Source organism: Brachycentrus maculatus, unplaced genomic scaffold (assembly GCF_059751285.1).
Source record: "Brachycentrus maculatus isolate JH-2025_06_01 unplaced genomic scaffold, ASM5975128v1 h1tg000004l, whole genome shotgun sequence".
NCBI lineage: Eukaryota > Metazoa > Arthropoda > Insecta > Trichoptera > Brachycentridae > Brachycentrus > Brachycentrus maculatus.
The window spans coordinates 3239734-3266582 of NW_028280759.1; the positions used below are offsets into that span (position 1 = coordinate 3239734).

The 26849-nt window shown below is 30.5% G+C and overlaps 1 protein-coding gene across 1 annotated transcript; it reads right to left on the reverse strand.

The window, feature by feature from the left end:
* Positions 1–430: 430 nt before the first annotated feature.
* LOC148313956 (uncharacterized) lies at positions 431–25974 on the reverse strand. Its single transcript, XM_088270388.1, has 3 exons — positions 25926–25974; positions 6294–6485; positions 431–1890 (listed from the first exon to the last, which is right to left on the reverse strand). Exons 1-3 carry the CDS (start codon positions 25935–25937, stop codon positions 1210–1212), a joined length of 885 nt encoding a protein of 294 aa, XP_088126514.1. The 5' UTR covers positions 25938–25974; the 3' UTR covers positions 431–1209.
* Positions 25975–26849: the final 875 nt, after the last annotated feature.

Genomic DNA, 26849 nt, shown 5'->3' on the forward strand with positions numbered 1-26849 from the left:
ACGTAGAAGTTGTTTTATTATTAAAAGCAGTTCGTGAGTATTTTAAAAATTCAATGTTTTGAAAAGAGAATTTAATATTTTAAAATCATAAACTAGAATGTCAAAAATATAATGAAATAAAAATATCATCGTTAAAGCATTCTTTTAACAAAAATCCGACTTTCGATCTTATGATATTGGATTTTTATTTTTCAGTGTCTTTTATTTTTTTATTATTCAGAATTTAAGATATAATACATAAGTATATGGATATGTTAAAATAAATTTTCAGTTCATTTTTGGTGATGTACGATTTGATTTAAAAAAATCCTGAAAATGCTCCAATAATTAAAAATGTGAAAATTCTTTATAGAGTTAGTAACTATTTACTAAAATGAGACACTTTTTTTAAATAGATTTTTTTGGATGGGTTTTACAAAAACAAAAAAAAAGCTCTTTAAAAATATTTAATATCAGCTTAAGATCTAACAGTATAAAATAATGTCAATGTAAAAAAAGATATAAAAATAAATGTGAAATATCCACATCCGTAACGGATACACGGACCTAAGTAGGTACAACTAATCAGATTTAACGCGCTTAGACTCGGATTCAATTCATTTGTCATTGCTGCCGATGGGATTCGATGATTTCCAATAAATATTTATAATGCGGTATTAAAAAGAGAATCTAATTTACTCATTTATAAATAATTTGTACAAATTTTCTTTCATCACACGCAATGCTAAATTTTCTAAGTAAATTACAAATTGAGTATTCTACCTTAAAATCCTAGATTCAGATCAATAATTTCAATTAAGTTTTTTTCGTTTCTTTTTCGATTGCCTCATCATTACAGTATTCTTGGAAATGGCCGCTACAGAACCGGACACGTGGACGCAAAACCACACAGAAGGGAAAATTCCAGCCTTCGAGAAAAAGGGCGTCGGTAACTTAGTAATCAATATGCAAACTGCGATACGTGTAAATCAATTAAGTGGCTAAAAAATATGCTCAGAAGTTCACTCGGGAGCTGGTTGCATTCTCGAGTCCTCGAGGCTAACGAGATGTTAACTTAAGGTTTACAGAGATAAATAATAATTGCGTAATATCATACAATAACTTCGGCCATATTAATTTGATTTTATCCAATAATCCGATCACCATGTCGCAATCTCGAGTCCAACTATCGTTGGGAAATCGGTCGAGTTTTAATGGAAATTGTAAACGTTAACTGGATTTCTTATCACTGTCGGTCTTGAGTCCGCCCACCGGCAGCGGAGGGGGCGGCACGTCGGGGATCGCGGAGTTCTTGTTGCTGTTGTTCTTGATGTTCAGTTCCGGTCTCTCGGGCCTCGGGGGCTGCTGTTCGGGCGCCGGCTGGCGGGGCTCGGCCTCCAGCTCCTGCGGGCGGGGCTGGCCCCACGGCTCGTCCTGCCCGGAGGGCCACTGAGCGCCCTGGGGCCCCTGAGGCCTCTGAGACCCTTCCTGGGTCCCGGGAATCCCGAAGAGCGGTGACGGCAGCACGTACGGGTTGAAGGGGCCTGGAGAGAACGCGGGTTGGTAGTACGGGCTGTACGGATTTCCGTAAGGACTTCCGTAAGGGTTTCCGTACGGCAGGAGAACGCCTCCGTAAGGATCCGGGTAGTAAGGACTGTAGGGATTGTAGGGGTCGTACTGGTACGTCACTTTCGGGGAGAACTGCTGGACGGGGACGAGGCTCGGGGGAAGGCCGTGCTCGTTCAGCTTGAGCCCGCTCTCTTCAGAGTTTCCAGTCTTCTCATCTTTGTTGGGGGGTGAAACGTCGGATTTAGGCGGTTCTATCGCTTTTGGCTGAGTTTCCTGCGCGACTCTTTTCTCTACGTTACTATTTGGATTTCCGCTCGCTTCCGGCTGTGATATTGAGGGCGGCTGAAACATACAACGGTTCTTGTTATTGATACTAAAAACTTTGGATTATTTGAATAAAAAAGAAGATTATTTATCCGTTGCTTACGATTAAAGAACATTTTCAATAGTGAAATATATTATTATACAGAGTAATAAAGTCAGATATTTATTTGAACCATGCAGTGAACTACGGGTTAAGTTTGCATCAAAGTGGTTATTATTGGAGGCAGGTATTTAAAAGTCCTTTGAATATGGCATCAGGCAATCATGATCCCAAAAAATATAATTTGAATACAATTTTTTAGTTAATATTTAATTAACGCACTTTGTTATAAAAATACCTTCGCCTCCATTCTGAGATACTGATGGGTATTTTTAGTGTTGTAAAAATGTCTCAAAAAGATCAAGTAATGTCGCAAAAAATTAAAAGCCTTTTTGAACTCATAGTATGTCAAAGATATACTCAAAGTATATCGATCCATTGTTTAAAAATGAATGAGATTTTAACCAACTTTGTTTCGTCGAATCATTAAATATTTAGCACGCTTTTATATAAACGCCTACAATTAATTTCGAAATTGTTTTAAAACGCATCAACTAATTTTAAAATTAATTAATTACATTTTTTGTAACAACAGTGATTCAAATTATTCACATGGAAACTTCAAACGGATGTTGCCAACGTATACTTTATCGTTGACAGTGAAAACCTAAAGTTTTAGTTATATTTTTTTTTATTTAATTTAGTATATTCATAACATAAGTTATGTTATAACGAATAAACGAAAACTGTATTATAAAGTAAGAAATGTTTTTGTTTTTCATTATACACTTAAACCCAAAATAGGATGAAATAAGAAGAAAAAACTTGGAATAAATCTTTTATTTAGTAACGAAAATGAAAAATACTATATGAAACATTGACGTAAGTTTTAACTATCTGTTATTATTATTTTTTTAAGCGCGTTTCAGGAATTTCTACGAAATTATCTAAATGTAATATAATAAAATACACAGTTTAAAATAATATACAGAACTATTACTGACGGTGTTAACGAAGATTTATAAAAATAATTCCCGCCATATTCTATATTTATTATTATATAATAACAATACGAGATTTCGTTTTGTGGATTCTAGTACACACTGTTCTCTTTGTGTGTAGCATTCGCACGCCGCTTATATTTATACTCGCTTTAAGACAAGCGAGTATAAACATGAGTCTACGAGGGGACAAAGCTGAGTAAACACTCGCAAATTATACATTCATCCATGAACATTGATTTTTTTTTGGAAATATGTATTATCAAATGTAAAAATCTGCAAAGCAATGGAAATCTATGAAGCGTGTATATTGATCAAAACAGATGCAATTCGTACGTAGGTAGGTACCCGGCGTACATAAGTCGCGTGACATTGAAACCTCAGACCTCCAAGGATACGTTGGTCGCGAGTGATTTGTCTCCGACAGAAATAGAGCTATTCCGTGTATAGGCAGCCACGGGCTCGCCCACGACATCCGACTCACCGCGGCAGGTAGGCACGTTCAAACTGTAGGTACACTCCGCATTAGGTCCTTGTAGCAACAGTATCGATTGATCGGCACTGCGCTATTTCAATTAATCATCTAATCGATGTCGAATTTGGCCAGCGGAGAGTACGATAAGTGGTCGACTACACCTACAGTTATTAGCTGTTAGCTTCATTGATACGTTTGTATTTGGAAACGAAATATCGATTCTGGAATTTGACTGGTTGTGATTCACCCATTCAAAACTTGGTAAAATGAAGATGAAGATGGAAATGGTGGAGGAAACCAGTTCACTTTATCTCTCCTACGAAATAATTTATTAAAAAAAGTTATGTGAACAAGTGATTAATTTATTAATTGATATATAAAACAAATATATCTACAGAGGTGAAGAAGTATTCGAAGAGATCATTACCAATGTCTGGGCATTTATGCTGTTAGTCAACCGTTGAAGGATGAAAGTAAACTGAATGCAGTAAAAGATGTATGATAGATGTGCGAATAGTGAAATAAGGAAGGAATGCTAAGCTGAGATAAGCATTATCGATAAAAATAAGAAAGGTGTGTGTGTTGAGATGGTTTGGACATGTAGAACGAATGAGTGAGGACAGAGTGATAAAACAAATTTATGAGGCGAATGTAAATGGAAAAAAGAGCAGAGAAAGACCGAGAAAAACGTGGCACGATCAGGTATGCCAAATACTTGAAAGTAGTCAGGTTAGGAGTCGTAACAATCGGCGGGTATGTATGAGGAGATGCATGAACGTGGAAGAGGCGAAGAATGTTTGCAAAGACAGAGTGGTGTGGCGTTCTCTCTGCCTACCCCTGCGGAGAAGCGGCGTGATGGTTAGTTAGTTTTAGTCAATCGTTGAAGTGATCACTTTATACAATGAGTATCATGGACCATTCTACCTGATTGAAAATCCTATATAATACTGATTATTTTTGCTAATTATCTAACGTCCAAGTAACTCTGAAATAAGCCTGTAAGTCCTAAATAAAAGTGGTTTTACTCCTTATGTTTAAAGTTACTAATATTATTATTACTGTTTTGAAATAACCTAACGTTCGAGGGACCCTAGAACATAGCTACGGCTTATGAAACACTTTTGTTTCTACTCAGAATCAAACTTAACAAGTCTTATAGCTGTTTCTTAAGTGTGAGAGAATTAACTCTTTTTATCCAAATTTTCAATATTTTCATGTAATTTTTGAGGGAAAATTCTTGAGAAAAACATCTCGTTAGAGGCATGATACATATTCCATGTAACAAAGAACATTTCACATACGCGGTTGACGTACTATCTATTGAAATTCATGTGAAGTTATTCAATTAGCTTCAATGTAAATTAAGATATGGCATGCCTAAGATGCTATTCCATGGCCATATAAAATAAAATTTGAATTGAAGAATCGAACCATGATAACTAACATACATGGTAGCCAAACGTATATACGACAGTAATTAGATACAGTACAATATTGGTACATTTTGTCGATTGCAGGATTTTTATTATTTACATAGATATTATTTTTTTTAAATGGACATAACATTTCTGGAATGTTATGATTTATATATAAAAATAAAGCACTTGTATACTACCACTTTTAAGTTTTTTAATGTCAAACAATTTGTTTCGAGAAATACAGATTTTCTTATCAACAGGTGAATGAATATACAAACATACTGTATTTTAACTTTAATGTTGATGAGAACATTTGTATTTCAGGAAACTACTTATTTTTACATTAATAATCTCTAAATAGAAGGTAGGCTAGAAAGTTTAGAGAAGGTCTGTTAGGAAGCCTAGATGTTTCTGTATCAGATCTGCGAATGCGGAGGGACAGCTTTCAAAATAATAAGCTTAAAGGTGGTCATACACAGGTGATCTATTTTTATATTTTAATGAATATTTGTTCGTGTCAGTAGGTAATCGCAACTAATAGAGTGGCTGGAAAAATGCACTCTAGAGTAATTAATTGAGAAGTCTGCATCTATAAATACTTGCAACCAGGTGCCGCTTACACTGCACGGCCGGGTAGAAACTAATGCACCGAATGATTTTGGGTCACCATCCACAAACGGCTGCAGGCGGTGCACCTTTATTGCATACGCAATCCCGTTTAATTAAAAAAATGCATTTTTCCTACAACCTTTCTCTCCTAACGAGGCCTTTAAATTTTCACACGTTTTTTGATAGTAAAAAATAACTTTTGTCCGCCTTCGTGGTAGCTACCACGAAGTGGACTAAAGTTATATTTTACTAAACTTTAGCTTAACACGCTAACCATTACACCACAGAGGTGCTGGAGGCCGTGCTGGAGGTCCCGGGTTCGATTTCCAGAGAGGGGGTGATTTTACACTCTAATATTCATATTATTTTTTGACATCTCATGACAAAGATGAAGAAGAATATGTAAGTCTGGGCATTTACGGGGCAGACGACCGTCATAGGCTGGTTTAAGTAATCAATTTACACAGGTGTAATATTCACCAACTCTACACTTCATTGACAACCGCACTACTCAAATTCTTGGAAGTTCTATATGTTGTATATGAACCTATTTCGAAACATTGTTTTTGAATCACTAGAACTTCACTAGAGACATCTATTGGTGAGATATAATCCTGGATTATGCATGAGAAACGCCAAAATATATCGTTTTCAATTTTATTATTTAAGCTTATAATTTGAGGAGTTAATTTATTTACAACATTTTGAGTGTGTCCAAATACCTTTCTTCGATGAGATGTCAAAAAATAATATGGAAAACAACTCCTATAATTGGAGATAATCCAAATTTGTGAACAAGTATCTGGACACACTAAAAATGGTGTAAATTGAATTGAATTGAATTGAACAACAAGAAGTTTTGGTCAAGTTCACAGTACCTGGTGGTAGAGCACCGGCCCCAGCGGGTAGCCCAGGGCCGTCTCGTGCAGCACGGGCTGAATGAGCGGGAAGGCCCTGCTCGGGGTGAGGTTGTCGCTCGAGCTGATGATGGCGTTGTACACCTTGGGCACTCGCAGCAGTCCTGCGCTTGCGCTAGCCAGGCAGAGGTATACGCACAAACCCAACAGCATCTGAAAGATCACAACATATCAAATATCTAAAAAAACTTTGTTTTGAGAACTACATAATGACAAAAATACAGAAATGCAGGACTACATAATATAATGTTCTCGCAACTAGCCGAATTTACAAAAAAATAACAAAAAAATGGTTTTTATCAAGTGTATTACTTTAATATTAAAATCATCATGTCATTCCACAAAATATTCCAAATCGATTTTAATTAAAAAAACCAAATCAATTATAATAATAGAATATTCATTAAAGAAATTCGCTTGTTCAAGTAATGTATCACTCAATTCGGTTGTGTCGGGTGTCGGGTTGTGGTCCTGTGGTTAGTGTCGCGGACTACGGTCTAGTCAGAGTTTCTGAATTCGAACCCATTTTACCACAATTAGATACCTACTTTTCATAATTAGCCGCTTAGGCTCACTGAAAAGTATGAAATTGAAGTAGGTATTTTTGTAAACAATAACAACACCAATAATTTCTTTAAAAAAATATAACGATTTAAGTACTTTGTCAAAAAAAGTATCAATGATAAACTGTCATACCTGCATTTGAATACATTTTACAGAAAAGTATTTTTTATCAAATGTAAACTTTGCATTTCAGAGCAATCCATTTTAATAAAATGTTCATTTGCATTAATTTTTAAATATATAAAGCTTAAAATTGATTTGTTTAGTAATTTCGATGTTTTTAAATATGCCGAAACTTATCAGTCGGCGATATGATACTACTACTACTACTACTACTACCATCACGCCGTTTCCCCGCAGGGGTAGGCAGAGGGGATGGATATGATACTTATTATTTATAATATACTAATATTTAACTACTAAGTTACTATATTAGAAATAATAAATATCATATAACTTCATGCAGGTTTAGAAACGAAAGAATTAATTTATTTGAAATGGCAAATAATCGCCATTACAATATAACTCTTAAAATATTTTTTACGATTTAGCATTTTTAGTTTAGTAATAAATAAATCATTGTGTGTGTTAAATAAAGCTTCGTTTGCTGTGTGCCAAAATGTAATGGTTGGCAAGGCAACAATAAAGAATGAAAGATTTTTCGTGTAAAGATCCAATACACATGGCATAGCACACTTTCACGGGCGGTTTCCGTATAAATCTAGCTATTACCAGGAAATCAATCTTCTTAAGAGTCGACATTGTTTTGTTTTACTCTACGTGGATTGAGGAATGCTAACATAAAATAAAACGTTGAGTACGGTTTTCAAGGGAAAAGCTAAATAACAATATGTGTTTTTGTTTGGGCCTCGGTTGATTTATTTTGAAGATTTTGTTATTTCCGTTTAGAAAAGTCAGTCAGAAAATGGAAACGTCAAAGAGTAAAAAAAAACTTTGTGTACGCTCTTGGAATCGTATCGTTAGCAGAAACGCAATAAATTACTCAAATATACTTATTATAAATGAAAGTTCAGTGGTTACTATTAGAAAATATTCGCTCTTTTAATAAAACAAAAGAAAAAGCCCTGATTGAATCGTTTGAACTGACAGAGAAAAGCTTTTAAGGATTTTATAATTCTCATTCATTCATGTAACATCTCCCTAAAAGGTATCAGATTTACAAGGATTTGACAGATATAGTTATTAAAAATAAGCTTGAAGTATTATGTAAATTAATGAAAATTGTTACAAAACTCGTTTAAATACTCGAAAGAATGAAATCGTTTTAATTTTAACAGGATACAAAACTTGAATTGTTAAGTATTATTGTGGATGACATAAAAACAAATAAAATCATTTGATAAATATGACATTTTGTTGTCGCAGGTATATATTCGAATGCAAAATTGCTTTAAAATTTCAAAGCATAAGGTTTTGAACGAAATAACATACTCGTATACATTTTTTATTTATTAAGATAATACACAAATTTTCTCATTATTATTATGTTTAGACATCTCAACATAGATGAATAAGAATAAATATATATGTATATTTCTTTTTAATAAAGACACACACACATATATATATATATATATATATATATATATATATATATATATATATATATATATATATATATATATATATATATATATATCAATGTGCCAACGCACTTAAAGACATAAATTAAACCTTTTATTAGTGTTGTACTGATTAAAGGGAAAGGCTGTTACAAATGGTCACAGGTTAATTTCACAAGGTAACGGTACATTTAAGGTATTATCATATAATTCACAAGTCGCTTCATGCGTGAGTTCGCGGCAGAATCTATGGTTGATTTGTATGTAAGCTTTTTTTATATTTTTGCAAAGACCCTTTTTTTTAAGTATAACATTATGCTTTAATACACATGCATTTAAATGCATGAAGTAGCATCAGAGTACTTTTTATTAATTTCGAAAATATAAGTTATGAATTGTAAAACCATTTTTAATCATGAAAGTAATTTTAATAACACAAAACCAGTCAATCTCGCTCCATGTCAAATTGCATTAAGTAATATGGAATAACAAAGAGATCAGATTCCATACTATGAATCCAGAGACAAGTTTTCATCTCTGTTCTGATAGCAAATACATTATATTACAAAGCTGCACATTGAAATATCTCTTTGAAGTTGGTTTTATTGTTTATTTTATGTTCATACCTACCATAATATTGGAACAGTTGAAAACTTCTCAAATACCCGCTGATAAATTTGCTAACTTTTTTAGTTCCGTAACAACAATAAAATCAGGATTCTAATCTTTTGGATTGGAAATAAAATATTTTATGTTAAATAACTGTCGTATTGCATTTTATTGCAAAATAAATCTGTTTCTATGAAAAATACTTCTTGGTTCATTTTGAATACTGGAAATAAAAGTCGAAATTTTTAATGATTATTAAAAGCGTTAAGTCGCAACATAATTTGTTCTAAATCCAGGTAACATTTTACGTAATTGATTTTTTCTTAAAACACTGATTTTAGTATTGGAAAAAAGTTTTTCTTAGATAAGAAACGAGTTATGGAAAGGCAAGAAGTTAAAAAATATGTAAAAATACTTTTTCCATACATATTCTAAAAAACAAAAAAAAAATCAATATGCATACGTTCTAAAAAAAAAAAATCATGTGACATATCGCTCATTCCTTTCAAGAACGTCATAAATCAAAAACCTTGATTTTTCAGGAGACGTTTTTAATGTTTAAAAACATAATACGATGTATTAAAAATAAATATCAAGCCACTTTTTGAACTTTTTACTGTGCAACAGATCTTTTTAGGTAAAACCTGAAGGTTTTTTCTCCATTTGAAAAATATTTATCTTCTAAATATTTATATTTTTCTTCAAAATGCAAAAACAACACTTTATGCTCTGTAGCGGGTAAATATTAAGTTAAAAATATGCCTCTTTTGCTGGGATATAGTACATTTTTTGGGCATTCCGAAAACATGCGTAACTGAAAATTGACGATTTTTGATTTATGACGTTCTTGAAAGGAGTGAGCGATATGACCTATCCGGTGGTCTACGGTAGAATGATTTCTGGTTTAACGAAACAGAGATTGATAAATGGGTAGTTAAATCACGTGATGTTACTTACATAAATAACATATACATATAGGCTTAAAATAGCTTTAAGGCAAAATTGAAGCGTTAAGTAAATATAAACCAAAATATCGATAAATAGTTTTCATTTTTGTAGCTTTTAAGTTTATATGATTGTTGTGATAGAAAATCTATTGTTGTAATAATGTATTCATTACATCTTCTTTATTATTATTTGGACATTATTTGTTGAGTTTCTTAATTTTTTGTTTTAAAATAAAATCAGCAAACTTTTGAAGTAAATAACTTTCAATTAAGAATCATGACTTTTTTAAATATGTTGACGCATGAAAAGATATAATTTAAACCTTTTATTAGTGTTTCTGATTAAAAGGAAAGGTTGATACAAATGGTCACAGGTTAATTTTACAAGGTAAGGGTACATTAAAGGTTATTTGAATATTACGACGCATATTAATTTAGCTAATTGAAGGGAACATTTAGTAACAACAGTTCAACGATCGGTAGGTGCGTATAAACCCGAATCCTTGTAAATAGTAATTGGAAACCTTAAAGACGACGTAATTTAATATAGGTATCCCTAAGGCGCAAACTTGAACAATTCGTATAAATCATATTATTTTTTGACATCTCATCAAAGATGAAGAATAATATGGAAGTCTGGGCATTTACGGGGCTGACGACCGTTATAGGCAGGTTAAGTGATCACTTTACACACGTGTAACATTCACCAATTCTACCCATTATTGACAACCACACTACTCAAATTCTTGGAAGTTGTATATATATTAACCAATTTAGAAACCTTGTTCTTGAATCACTAGAACTTCACTAGAGACGTTTATGGGTGAGATGTAAAGAAGCTTTTTATTAAGCAGAAACTCTTATATTAGTATGTGAGGTCCGAATCCTGGATTATAATCACAAACATGAGAAACGCCAGAAAATTATAATCCTGGATTATAATTCATCTTTGATGAGATGTCAAAAAATAATATGAAAATAACTCCTGTAATTGGAGATAATCCAGATTTTGTGAACAAGTATTTGAACACACTCAAAATGTTGTAAATTAGTATAAACATTTTGAGTGTGTCCAAATACATTTTTACAATCAGGATTATCTCCAAAAACAGGAGTTATTTTTCATATATTTTTTTTTGACATTCCTTCGTATTAGCCATAGAAATTCATGGTTTCGTTGGGTTTAGTTGAAGACTATCGAAAAAAATAATTAAAATTGGACACACTCAAAATGTTGTTAGTACGAATTCATATTCTTTTTATAACATCTCAACATAGATGAAGAAGAATATGAATGTCTAAATATTACGGGTCTTATGACCGTCATGGGCTAGTTTAACCCTTAATAACTAAACATTCGTCTGGCGGACTACGCAAATAAAAACGTGAAACTTAATCAAAAGTATTATTTAAAATAGGAACCGGTTACATGGCGATAAAGTTTGGTTTATTAGGAATGAACGTAAGAGACATTTAACAACAAATCACTATTCCGCACAACTACTACATATCGCTCACTCGTTTCAAGAACGTCATATATAAAGAATCGTCAATTTTCAGTTGCGCATGTTTTCGGAATGCCCAGAAAATGTACTATATCCCAGCAAAGGAGGCATATTTTTAACTTAATATTTACCAGCTACAGGGAAGAAAGTGTTGTTTTTGCATCTTGAAGAAAAGGTATCGTTTAATATTTTTTTTTTAAATATACTAAATATTTTCAAATGGAGAAAAAACCTTCTGGTTATACCTAAAAAGATATGTTGCACAGTAATAAGTTCAATAAGTGGCTTGATATTTTTTTTAACAAATTGTATTATATTTTTAAACTTTATAAACGATCTCCTGAAAAATCAAGTTTTTTGATTTGTGACGTTCTTGAAAGGAATGAGCTATTGTCAATATTGTGCGATCCACAAATGGCATTGTGTCTACAAATAAAGTTTAGTTATCTAGGGTTAAGTGATCACTTTACAAACATGAAACATTCACCAATTCCACCCATGATTGACAACTTCTTCTTCTTCCTGGCTACATCCCAGCTTATTGTCCTTGTAGACTGCTGGGGTCAGCTCTTCTCCTCAGGTTATAAGTCCTTCTATATTGGACAACGTCACCTTCGAATCATGTTATCGTTCTGCATCATCAATGAATTCCTTGGTCTTCTTCCAGATATTTTTCGAGAAATATCCATTTTTATTGCCTGGTCAACTACATGTTCTGGTTTTCTGCGTCCTATATACCCATACCATCTCAATAGTCTTTCCTGTACCTTCCTATTAATGATAACAATACTACTCAAATTCTTGAATGCTCTATATAAATGATCCAATCTCGAAACGTTGTGCTTGAATCAATAGACTTCCATATTCTTCTTTATCCATGTTAAGATGTCAAAAAATAATAACTCGTGCTAAGCCTATGACATTGTAACCGGTGAAGTGTCTTGTACTTGACAAGTATTTATGGGCGCGACCGCGGTAACGAGTAGCAAAACCTCCGGTGTACGTGATTTTTGCATTAATGTGGAGTAATGCCATATTTTATGCAAATATATTTCCATATTAAGGCGGGGAATGTCTCCGGCGAAGTGGCCGCGGCCAGACGTGTTCATAGTCGGTGATATTTGGCGTAATTTGTAGCCAGGAACAATGATCTACCACCGAATGTATGACATGTCCCACGGTAGCACAAAGGCAATGTGAGCTAAAAAAAGCGTATCGTATAAGACCGTAAAAGGCAAAATACTTGAAACTAAAATTCAATTCAAAGGAGACGACAAAAAAAAACAAAACTGACGGGTTATCTATAAATCTAAACAAGTGATTTGAAAAAAATATGAATGCAAATATCGTCCAGAAAAGGTTATGAATAATTGTGATGCTGTTTTTCTTTCATGGAACAGAATGCCGTAACATTTTTTTAAAAACAGAGAAAAAAAAACATTTTAGTTTTATGTTTTAGGCTATAGAAGCAATGAAAATCGTTCTCATCCTCATTTGTAAAGAGATTTGTCAAAATGGGGATAAAATATAGTTTGTATTTATAGCATCGATATGAAATTATGCCATATGATAAACTTTACACTGTTATAAGTGTCCTTGAATATATATTTGATTTTTAAGCGAAAAAATAATTTAAGAGCGAATTTTTTATATGCAAGATAATGTATCTAAAGATGAATAATGATGAATTATTAAACAAAATATAAATAAATGAGAGCATGGAATAGGTAAGAAGATGTGTGATAAGGATTTAGATTGAAAGCAATGTTTGTTAGTTTGCTAGAGGTATTTTTTATTTATTTATTTTTTTAGACTTTCGTTCCTTCCTTACATCATCACCTCTCGAACATGTGTCACACAATATTTTGCCGCAAATTACTCTGAGAGAAAGCATTTTGACTGTTTTATATTAAATATCTGTTGAATGCCTCCCAAAAAGGTTTTCTTTATTTTTGGCATACTTTATATATTAAATTCAACTATTTGCTATGTTACCCAGTTTGGTGCCACATGGAAAAAAGACTTAATTATTATTAAATGAATAAAATTTTAATAAATTACGAAAAATAAATGAAAAGTGCGAACAAAAACAAAAACGAAAATTGTAGTAAAATATGTTTATGTGATTTAATTGAGTTTATTTTTTGCGAACGCACAGTACCTCATTTTCTAACATTTAAACATTATGTCACGTTTTATGCTTCCCCACCCTAACACTCATAATAACTAGTTCACATGTGAAATTGATTTTGCTTTGTGAGAAATATGTTATTTAATTTACTATTGTAATGCATGAACACATTCGTGTTCGTTAATATTGTACTCTAATCAAGGAAATAAACATACTAATATATCAAACAATAAAATTCCTACCTAACTACTTGTAGATTCGAAGAAATCCATGTTTCTATAATACAATCAATGTTTTACAATTTCGTTCATAATAATAATAATCGTTTTGGATAATTCATATAGCGCCATTTTCGTTTATACAAAATCCTATCTCAAGGGCGCTTCACTGTAATATTTTGCGCTATATTGTTCATTCTTTGTCAAAACAATTATAAAAATGAACTTTTTTAACAGAACGTTGGGTTGGATTTATATACCTGTATAATAATTAAAGAAAAAAATAAAACAAGGATTTTGTATAAAAATAAACGCTACAAGCAAAGTTTTTTGGAAAGATATTAAATTATTACGCATTCGTTTCAAACCAATATTATCCGACATATGTAATTTCCTTTGGAAGAGCAAAATATTTGATGCTTGAATATATGTAAAAGTTATTTTTTGACGTTGATATATGTATTTGTATATTTAAAGCAGAGTTTTGGAGCAGTTTTAAAATATATGATTTCAAACTGACAGTTATCCTGAATGTATTTAAGAAGGTTGTTATTTTTTTTTGTAATATTATAATAGTTGTCAGCTTCGATCAACAGTAGGTTGAGAATAGAAATTTAACCAATTTAAAAAAGTTATTAGGTTTATCATTAAATAAATAAAACGTAAAGAAAAATATCAGAAAAAAATTAATAAGATCAAACGTAATATCCATATGCCAAGAGATCGGCTGTCAATTTCTATATCGTACCATTTTTTCATTCCGATATTGGAAAACCAATGAGGTATATAAAAAGCAATTAACGATGATAACACTCTCCTTATCGTTCACATTGTGTAATACCTACCACTTAAAATCTCACGGCTGCTTGAATAACCTAACCGTCATCAGGTCAACTATATACTATAGTTAATATGACGTATAAAGTTTATAGTTAACTTGATGAGAGAATAGTTATTCCAAAACCGGCAGTAGTGAAGTAGAGTTTTTTTAGAAGTATTACACAAAATAAACGATACATGATTAGCAGAGTGTTATACAGGTCTTCAAAAAATAATGCCAACATTTAAAGAAAATTATAGCACCGAAACTCTTTATGTTAACAGATAATTCTGTCACTGAGCGCTAGCTGGTGAACGTTAGTTTTGTTTTAGAGGTAGCGTGAGCTTACCACAAAGTTAATACTGTAATATTCGTACACCATAATGTAAATAATGGTTTTAAAATACAAAATATAAACGATTATATTTTTACTGTATTTTCAAAACAATATTTAGAATTAAAACTTCTTACTATTGTAATGTATTTTATACCAAATATTGTCAATTCGGCAGTTTCATAGATTAAAGTAGGTACATCATAGACATCATAGAAAACAAAATAATAATTTAGCTTAGTACTGTATTAAATTCATTATGAAAATTTCGTTAAAGTTCTCGATTCACCATCTTGAAAAGTTAGGGTTAGTTAGTCCTACGGGACAGGTAATTTACTAAGGAAAATTATGATTTAAAAAGAATTAAGGTAATACACAGGGGGTGAGGAACCGCTCAATACATTTTTTGCTTGGATTTATCATAACAGGGTTAATCATTCACAAGATTTAAAATATGGGGAATATCTGCCATGAATTTTAAATAAATGCAAAAAAAGTATTATAAAAAATGACACAATTTATGTGAAAAAAATATTTACTTTAAAAACAAAAACTTTATTTTGTTTTTTTTTATGCTTTAAATAGGATGTCATGGGCATTTTATGATTCTGTATATACAACCTATAAGAAAGGGTTAAATTTGTGTTGCCGAATCTAATTTTTTCAGGTTTTCTTATGTTTTTTCCCCTTATGAATACATCATTACTCTTCTTCGACTGTGTTCAAAATCTGAAATTCAATGTTGAATTCATTCTTATTTTATCACATTTATACGAGTCAAAATGTTGATAAATTATTTCTACAGAAGTAGAAGAGAAGTTTAAAGATAAACTAAGAAATGACTAAATAGTATGTTTGAAAAATAAGTTTTCTTTTAAAGAAACATGACAAACAAGATTTTATACGACACCGTGTTATACAACATGGCCTGCAAACTGTGTGGTAGTGATTGCGAGCCTTTTTAGAAAGTATGGAAAATAAATATATTTTCGTGAGTTTAGTTTAGTTTTTTGTACTGTTTTTTTGTTGTTGCTTTGAAATCGTTTATTTCTTCATTAGTATCTCATCATCGTCTAAATTTTCATTCAAAATAGTTTTTTAGCCCATAAAGTATTATTTTATCCCTTAAATGTATGATTTCAAAAAATAAATTTCTGTTTTGTTGATGTTCATTGTCTATAACTTAAAATAACATGTGTTTTTTTGGTTAATCTATATTTCAGTAGAAACAGTGTGTATTATTAATTCAGTATGCATTTGAGGGATAAAAACTGCGTTTTCTGAGAAAGATGTGTACAGATAAGATGGTTTTTGGCACATAAAATATTATTTTATATTATATTATTTTTACTATATCGCTGTTTCGCAAATTACACATACTTATATCATTATTTTAACATCTTAGATTATACTCTAATACACACAAATATTGTAGACAAGAATTCTATTATTTCAATAATGCTGATTTAATAAGGGTACAAATAAACAAAAAACATTTTCACTTATAAATAAACAGATGTCAAATAAATAAAAAATTTTGGACCCCTGTTAAATTATTTTTTCTTGAAAATGACTCTTTTTTAAAAATTTGTATTGGTATAAATGATTATGCACAATTAAGTTTGTTTAAAAAATATATTCAGAATTAATTATACCATCGCATTTCACTAAAAATGTTGTTGATCAATGCATTTGACTCGGCTAGACTGTATGCATATTCCATGATACAAAATATGATTGCATTCCTCTAGGATCATCAAAAACGAACCAGTTTGCTGGTAACTTGTTGCACTGCCTACCTTTATACGTGTATTGTGTATTGAGAATAAAGTGCAAAATGCATACTGCAAACGTAGGTACTGAGTACTATGCAACTATAGACTCCAACGGTTAAACATATTATGTGCATGTACGTTATAGTAATATAATATAATAATGCAGGGAGAGAAATATTTATAAATGCAGGATTGATCGGCCAGTGAAACCAATTATGCATTTGGAGTATTTACGGAAAAGTAAATTGAATATTTTAACATTTAGGCAGATTTCCAGTGATGTTTTTTAAATTAAAAGTTGGAATAAAAGTTGGAATGATGTGTATGAGAAGAGGAATAGTAAAGAATAAGTCATTGTATCTAAATTAAATGCCTACAGTAAGATAGTTAGTTGATGCAGTGAGATAAGGTTAGGTTAGGTTGTAAAAGTGGAAGTATACTAAGTAGTCTAAATTTCATGCATAAATTTCATCTCTTTTAAGAAACGTTAAGAAATAGGCACAAAAATACAATACATTCGTATGGCAGATATTTAAAAAAAAAAAATTATTATTTTACTAGGAATAAGTCTGCCAATATGAGTACCATATTGCACAAAATATAATAAATGAAAAAACGTTAACTTGTATTTAATTTTAATTTAAACGTTGTTTTTATTTAATTTAACGAAGTCAATAAAAATTGTAATTTTCCTATAATTATTATTCTTAAATTTCCACATATTGTTTGAAAATTGTAAAAAAAATAATAAAAAATTTATTAAGATTTGTAAGTTCGGACTCTAGATTCTAGACCAGATATAAGAAATGAATAATACTGGTAATATTTACATGATTTGATTTTACAAACAACAAAAAAAGTAAAGTAAACAACAATCAACTCATTTATAAACAAGAATTCATACAGCAAATTTAAATTATAATATAAAAATGACAAACAAATTAACATTCCATGTAAGCAAAAAAAAAATTAAAAACAGTTTGCATTCCCAGAGTACAAAAAACTTGAATTGGTGTTGTGTTCTTTTATGATGTGTAAAAAATGAAGAAATAAAAATAATATTCCACACGTAAAAAATGATACTAAAAAAAAACATTCCAAGATATAAAATAATTTAGGCCATTTTATTGTTATTAATTCGTATTATTATTTATCATCATTGGATTGATAATCAGAAACTGGATTATTCTTTACACAATATTAAAGGCATTTCAACTTGAGATGAAGCATCTATCGTTTCCATACGAAAGAAGATGGATGTCGTAGATTCCTCTTGTGTAAAGTTCACCAAATTGCTCATTATTAAACATCCATATTTCATTAATTTCTGAAAAATGTACACTATACACCAACTGTTATTGGATTCCTTTGGCATGTTAGTTGTATTTTTAAACGACTTGATTATATTGGCTGACGGTGGTGGCTTTATGAAAATTAAGGCTAGAATTAATTTATGGACAGAACAACAAGTATCTATGAGGTTATGTATTTTATTATTATTATAATTATTATTTTTAAAGAGAAATATTTGTGTTTTTATTATTTAAACTAATATTTAAATTTCATACTTTTTCTGTGAGCCTAAGCGGCTCATTATTAGAAATAGGTATTTAATTGTGGTAGAGTGGGTTCGAACCGAGAAACTCTGACTTAAGAGTCCGCGACAGTAACCACGGGACCACAACTCGATACTTTATTAATTCTATTGATATATTTTAGAAGGATTTGTTATCCGTTCCTATAAAATTATGTTATGGATACTTTAAGTATCGAGATGCAGTCCCGTAATAACAGGTCTCAAATTTGATTATAATTGAAAGTTTGTTCATCGTTTTCGGGAATTAAAATATCACAAAAAAGCTTTAAATTAAAAATAAATACTGTGGAGAGCTGTATACAATTTATTTTTAAATCTTATTTAAGGAGAATAGTTTGTTTCTCGAATTCTAGATTCAATTATGCTCCATCCTGTACTTAACATAATAAGGTATTGCAAAAGTTTTAGCAATATGCAGTTGTCGTCTTGGGCGGATGAGAAGGTAGTTTTATCGTGAAAAAATAAGCGTAGACATGGTTGTGTAATATTTGTATTGTAGGTTTACACGCCAATAAATGTTCTGTCCTACTCTCATTATTCTAGGGAACTGAGTATACATTGCAATCAGTACTCACGGTCTTGTTATATAAATAATTACCTAGAGTAGGAAATAATGCGATGTTATTATTTTTCGTTCGAAAAGACTTCAATAGAGGAATTATTTAAAACGCACCGTATACAACCACCGCCTTATGGGTTTTCTGTCCACATCATGTTTCCATGAAATACTTTGGTCAATTTACATAATACGCTAGTACTATTTTTCATAGATTGTTAAGAATCTTGCATTGTGTCATTCTTTTTTTGAAGATTTATTTCAATATTTTTTGGTCTGAAGTATGAATCTAGGTAATGGATTTTGCGGAGCATTTCAAAATACCATAATGAAGTTAAGTCATGTGTGAAAAATAATACTTGTACCTAAAAACATATTAAGAATCAAATATTTTCTGCAAACTATATGTTTGCCTAAGGAGAGCAATTCCTAAATTGTTTTAAGAGGTTTTATTTTCACATGTTGATAAAAATATTTGTAGTTTTAAAAACTAGTCATGTTAACATTGATTAACGTAAAAAGGGTCTCGTATAAAAGTGTTTAAATAATCGAAATACTTAAATATTTACCTGTCGAATTAAATTCAATCAATTAAACGTTAGGTATTCTTCAGTATTCGCGACTAATTCGTTGTCTTCATAATAATAATTACATAAATGGTAACTTTATTTTATTGTTTTAAAAACTTGGTGAATGACTTTAAAGGTTCTAATAAGAGGAAAATTTAAAATTAATTACTAACTTCCAATTCAAATTTAAAGGTTAATACTAACTCTAAATTCAAAGGTTACAAAGTAAATATTAATTCCAAAATTAAACGTAATTTCTAACTCCAAATTCATAAATACAGGTTAATACTTACTCCAAATTCAAAGATTCAAATAAGTGCAAAGTAAATACGAACTCCAAATTAAATTGATTTAAAAGCGAGCATTGTGAGAATAGCAAATTACGTACACATGTGTAAAATGTGACAAATCCTAATTCGCACTGAATGGTATTGACAATCAAATTCATGGAAAGTCCAACGCACGGACGTCATTTTATGAGTGTTCTTTCAAATTTGCCTTCAAACAAAGCATTCGTTAACGGTTCCGGCATGAAAAATTGATCTCGATTATGGTGTTATTAAAATCACTACATCAACGTCCTCGTATATCATAATATCATATGTTGTCCGAAAAGTCTTCGTACGACCAGATCAATAAAAACCTAAAATCTGGTAGTGTCAAAAGTCTACATAATCGGAGGGCATGTATGACTAGATGTATAGATGTGGAGAAAGCTAGGAGTGTTTATCAGGACAGAATAGTGTGGCGTTCTATCCTCTCTGCCTATTTCTGCTAAAATCTAGTTATTAAAAAAACTTTATTATATTAACATCAAAGTATTTCGGCTCAACACACGCTATGCCTTACATATATTTTTTTCAAATTCGATTATCTTGAAATTCGATTAACCATCACTGCATTACGATTGTTGTCGTACAGTAGACACTGTTTCAACTTTGTGGATTCCCCTACTTATGGGTAGGTACTCGTCAGTGTACTGCGGGGTCAAAAGTTCAATTATCCCACTCACACATGTGAATGCATAGTATGTACATACCCGTATATGGAGGTACACACAGTATCGTGCATCTCCTTTTGGGAAGTTACTACAAGGCTGAGGCCGATCGAATTATCAATGTTTGCTTTAGTTAACAGTCACATTCAGACATTAAGTGCACACAAAGATGTCTCATAGACGTTAATTCATAAAATTGAATGAGCTTAACCCTTTCACTACCAGTGGCAATATTACAATAGAATGAGAGTATGGATTAAGTTTACTCATAGACTTTTTTGGATAATTTAAACTTCTTGAAAATATCAATTGAATCGAATTCAACGTGTCAGAATGTTAAAATTACGGAAAAAGTTGATGAATTTTTTTGTTTGGTTTTTGTTATTTTTGTTGTTGTTTTATTTGCCGAATACTAGCAAGGTAAAAGTTATCTACGCTACATAGTGAACACATAAATATTGGAGAAATATTTTTGATGGTAATATACATATTTAGGTGCTTTTTTATGATCACATATTATTTTACATGAAATTTAGGCGAAAAGAGTTGTATTTTAATAATTAATTAACATCTTACCAAATTATAAAATGAAACATAGCATAATTATGATTTTTTGATTTTGGCAGTCACTTTGTGGTAATATTTTTCCATTTATAATTTAAGTTTTTGTTAGTATTTAAAATTGATACGGAATGCATCGAAATACGTGTCCCAATAGATTTCAGGAATAAGTGGTATTTACTAAGTGAAACTTAAAGGAAACATGAATGAAAATATCTTAAAATCCAGGTAAAAAAAAAATCTCCCTTTTTGTAAATCGTAAATGAATTTTGAATATTTAGTATTAACAAATGTTGAGTTTCCTGCTTGTTATATCTTATAAAGTATAAATATATATATATATATATATATATATATATATATATATATATATATATATATATATATATATATATATATATATATATATATATATATATATATATATATATATATATATATATATATATATATATATATATATATATATATATATATATATATATATATATATATATATATATATATATATATATATATATATATATATATGTACGAGTTTATTGCTGATCAAAGGTACATATATTTTTAACGGATTGAGTCAAAAAGTTATAAGATATCATTATTTTCTTTATGTACGCAGCAACTGTAAGAGAGTTAATTCATCCGAATAACCTTTTACACGTTTTACAATCACAACATACCCGATGAAAACTGTCGTATCTACAAATTCGTAAATGCTGGTGCTGCCTTCGTGATTAAATTTAGCATTGCTGGGTCTTGGAGTAAGGTGATTTATTCGGGACAGAATATAGTGTCCTGATTATGTAACCAGGAGGCAGCATGTGCTTGTTAAGGACACGCTACCGCCCTGAGATAGATATGCGGGACCTCCCGATAGGATGGAATTATAATGGAGTAGATAATCAACCAATAAGGATAATATACTAGATTGGAATGCATGGTGCTGTGATTTGATAAAGTAGACTGTATCTACAACAAACTCAATTAATAGTGTTATTTTTTATTTGATTAGGATTTCTTCTATGAAGTCGAGATTAAGTAAAAATCACTATATCATGACTCAACTTGACTCAACTTTGTATTTAAAACAAAAATTAAAGCTTAATTCTATTAATTAACCGTTATTTTCAATTAAGGATCTCAAGAATGAAGATAACGGAAAATTGCGCATGTGCTTCAGTTTATATATTATTTGTGTTCTTATTATACGAGTACATACAAATATTTCATTACCATACTATTTTTGTCGACCTAAGTGGCGAAGCTCGAACCCAGAAACTCGGATTCAGAATCTGTGACACTAACCATGGAACAACAAGCCAATTTTCGACTCAATGTGTCAATTAATCTTATTCATCTGTACAAATTTCAAAGCTTATAATTACTTCCAACCATAAAAAATCCAGGATATACCGACAAATCTAATGATTTCAACAGAGATCGATACCTTTAAATCTTTTTCTTCAAAATTTAGTTGAATAGACTAGACGTATTTTAAAATTCATTTTGCAAAATAAGGTACAAAATGTTTCAAATAATTTTTCTGCGTAAAAATGATTTTGTAGACACGGCGTTATTTGTTGGCTGTGATGTTTTAGGAAAATACGTAGATAATAATTTACATAAACGTACATCGTACATCTTCCGTGCTTAGATTATCTGATCTATCTTCTGAATACATTATTAATAAGGTCGTCATAGTAAAAGACATCAGATTTTTTACTATTTATTATTTATATGTGATTACTATAAACTCATTGCATTTCACCGCGTTTACATTTTTATATTAAAATTCCGATCTCGTATTTCGTTTAAAAATAAAAATAATGTTAATTAAGACTTTTTTTATGGTGCATAAGCCGCCGAACGTCACTTGCCACCCATTTTTGTCGAGTGAGGCTTGCTCAGATGCTTTTCTCTATTAAAATTGAAAACCATGGGAAAAAGAAGAATCTCGAAAGATGACATTCTGAGAAAATTGCAATCGGAAAAATTAATTTATAAAATTAATATTCTGTAGACTCTATTCTTAATACTTAAATAAATGAAACCACAATTTGATCGGTTTAAATACACTATTTGAAAGTATTAGCAATAATTTTTGAAATATATTACAAAATCAATAAAATCATACATTTCCTCGTGTTTTTTTTTTTAAGATTTATAAATAATTTGCGAGACATACTTGTGTTTCTTTTAATTTTTAAATTGTAATAAAATGTTTCGTGACAAGACGTTTTTTTCTTTATGTTATGCAAATTGCAGAAATATACAATATACTTACGACATAAGAAAGTATGATGGATGAATTTTTAAAGGACAATTTCAAGTAAAAATGGATAAATTAATAATAAAATACAAAAGTGTAAATATGTTAAAATACACGACTTGAAATTTTAAAAATCACGTGATTGAACCACAAGCGTACCAGGACACTACCAAGACTACCAAGGTACCACACCCTGATTGATATGTTCGGACTTTTTTTAAAACTATGTAAATAATATTAAAATTATAACTACGCAAATACGAAAAAAGGCTAAATTATCTTTAAAAGACAAATGTGAAATTAATGCGCATGATAGAAATCCATATTATGGTATTTCAAAATTTTAATGATGCTACATCAGTACTTCACAGATAATTCATTTAAGCGAATGAAATATAATGAAGTCATTAATTATGGAAATAATAATTGCAATCTGTAAATGGTTTTGTTACGGCATGTTAGTAAACATTCAATATGTTACCTAAATGATGTGTCACACAAAATCGTATCATTACTAAATTCTACTTTTGGGATTCAAAAATGGTTTGTGTGAATCCATATTACACTTATAATATACTTTTTTATTAATTGACTATTGATAAATACAAAGATGTATAAGTAATCGAAAAACATAAAAGACGTTTTCATTTTACTATCATAGAAATTACATTACTGAGCAAGCACGTTTTGGAGTTATACGGTTTTCTTGGCGTGGACCTATGTTCCAAGATGCGTTCACGATTAATGCACTGAACCATGTTTTTATTATTCATTTCATGCATTTATTTTTACCAATAAAATATTGTTAGCTTAGCGGTGTAAATTCGGTTAGATTTCTTATTTATTTTAATTTATTCTCTACAATAAATGAGAACGAAATGGAGTATACACGTAAAATATTTTTAAATTATATGAATTTTGAAAAGCATCGTGACTCTTGTCCTCTTTTATAACCAACTTCAAAGATGTCTTGATGTAAAACACCTTTCTTTTCATCTATTGTTTACTTTGTGAAATACCACTTTTTATTTAATATTTTTTTTAAATTTTATTTATTACCATACCACAAAGTTATCAATACTTTTAATATACAAAATATGTCTTGATGTGATTACATACTTTACCATTACATATGAAAAATACGCGTATGAAAAAGAGTAATAATATATCATGTACACTTAAATTGTTTCTTCGAACCTTGTTATTCCAAATAATTACGCACGGAAGGCAAAAAGAAATGTATTATTTTGAACGACAGTAAACTTTTACCCATAAACGGAACAAACTGATGTTCCTACACTTCTTTTTAAAGTCCAAATAACATTTATAATATAAAACATTTTATTTGCTCAAAGTTTTATTTTATTGCCTCAAAGTTAGTTGAATTATAAACATATAATTGAATTATATTAAATGCAATTGTGTTTGACGATAAATTGTTCACAATAATTTGATTAACTAAATAGCTCGGTATTTTATTAAAACTGTGTACAAGTGTTCATGTCACTTTCGCTGAGTTACGAAAAACAGAATAAAGGGTATAATTTTAATAAATTATATAAAAAAACCATTATGATACATTTAGATTATCACAAAAAACAATGTAAATATAACATTTTAAATTATTAATTGATTTATGGATGAATTGCCAAGATAAAATAGTTACAGTTTACCAGTTTTTAACAACATCGTATCGTAATACAATGTAATAAAATATTAGGACGGATTTAAAAAAAGATGTAGTTTACATATTACATAAACATCTGTGATCGATAGTACTAGTCAGTTTTAATGTAAAAACGTTAAACTTCTTAAATACGTGTAATAATTAAATTATTAAAACAAAAAATTAATTGTTGAATATGACATTAATGTTCACATTAATGAATCCATTTTTGGGACTTTGTTTTGTATGTAGTATATGTGTGTGTGTGTGTTAGTACACTGAGAGATAGGTTTGTGATCTCTTGGTAGTGTCGCGGAATGCATTAAGTTCTATTCCTCATATTCTGTCACAATTATTGAAATGAAAACGTCATTTAAAATTTATTTCTTATAAATATATCAATTATAAATATTTGGTTTGAAAAGAAAAAAGACAACAGGTATTTTTTTCGTATTGTTCAGTTAAATTACTTCGATTTTCAATGCTTCATAGCTTCTACAATTTGAAATTTTGAAAATATTATTATTTGAGTAAATTAAAAGACCATAAATACATGTTTTAAAATATTATTAAAATTTTTAAATTTGGTAATTTTCTCTGCTTATTTATGTATAAATAAAGTAATTGATGTAAAACTTTTATTTTTTTTCAAGTTGTATGGAAATATAGATTTATATAATTTAAATATGTTTTTAATAAAGAGATTTAAAAAAAATCATATTTGTAAACAATGCAAAATTTACGTATGAAATATCACTGAAATCTATTATTATACACACGCAAATTACGATATAATATAATATGCAGACGTACGTAATATGAACATGCATAAGACCAAAAGCGTTCGCAGTAACCGTGTCTAGAGTCGAATAGAGTCAAAGTGACTTACCGTAGTCGCCATCCTAGTACCGAGCTGTGCACTAACTTGCCGACTGATTAACTCTGATCTGTGCAGAGCTCGGGAGATGGATCCGCGCCGCGCGGACCTCGACCGGTAGAGGGGGTCCCAAGGCTTTCCTTGCGCGAGAAGGCAAGGAGAGAAACCTTTACCTGGGCCCACTAAGTGCTAGATAAGTACGAACTGTGAGGAAAGTACGTACCGATACCGATGCCGACTACAGGTGCTTCGTACGTAGTATAATATGGCAACGTTTCCCATCTCCCACCATGTAATTTTTTGAACGGAATACTGACGTAGGTACTTGGCTGGATTTAGAGAGGGTGCAGCTGTACTTTTGGTTTATTTATGAATAACACAGATATCTAAAATAATCCCTAACTAACTAAACTAACCATCACCCTGATTCTCCGGAGGGGTAGACAGAGATAATAGAACGTCACACCAATCTGTCTTTGCAAACAATCCCCCTCCTCCATATTCATGCAACTCCTCATACACACACGCCGATTATTCCGACTCTTATTATATTAGAAATAATCCCGATATAATTATTTTAAGGTTTTATTGAAACTTTTTTTAATATGAACTAGTTTTAAATTAAATAAAATAAAAGTTCATATTATGATAACATTATATAAATTTAATAAACAAAATACATATCTAGCAGGGTAGGTTGTATCTACACATCTTGACTTAACATTTCCCAATAAATTAGTCAACATGTGTCCATATAAAAAAACCTAACTTTTTCTTTTAACCTTTAATCAGTGCACTTAGTATTATGTTGATCGTTACGTAAATAAAGGCAAGGTGATCAATCCTGCGCTTCAGGTCTCAATCCATTACAATATAAAATAAATATTGGAGTTAAAAATCCATGATATTCATTTAACCCCCTTGAGGATCGAAACT

Bases quoted from the DNA above. Each gene is read 5' to 3' on its own strand.
- LOC148313956 (XM_088270388.1), bottom strand. The intron at 1,891-6,293 runs GTACTGTGAACT...TGTATGTTTCAG, and splicing joins GGCCGGTGCTCTACCACCAG to CCGCCCTCAATATCACAGCC.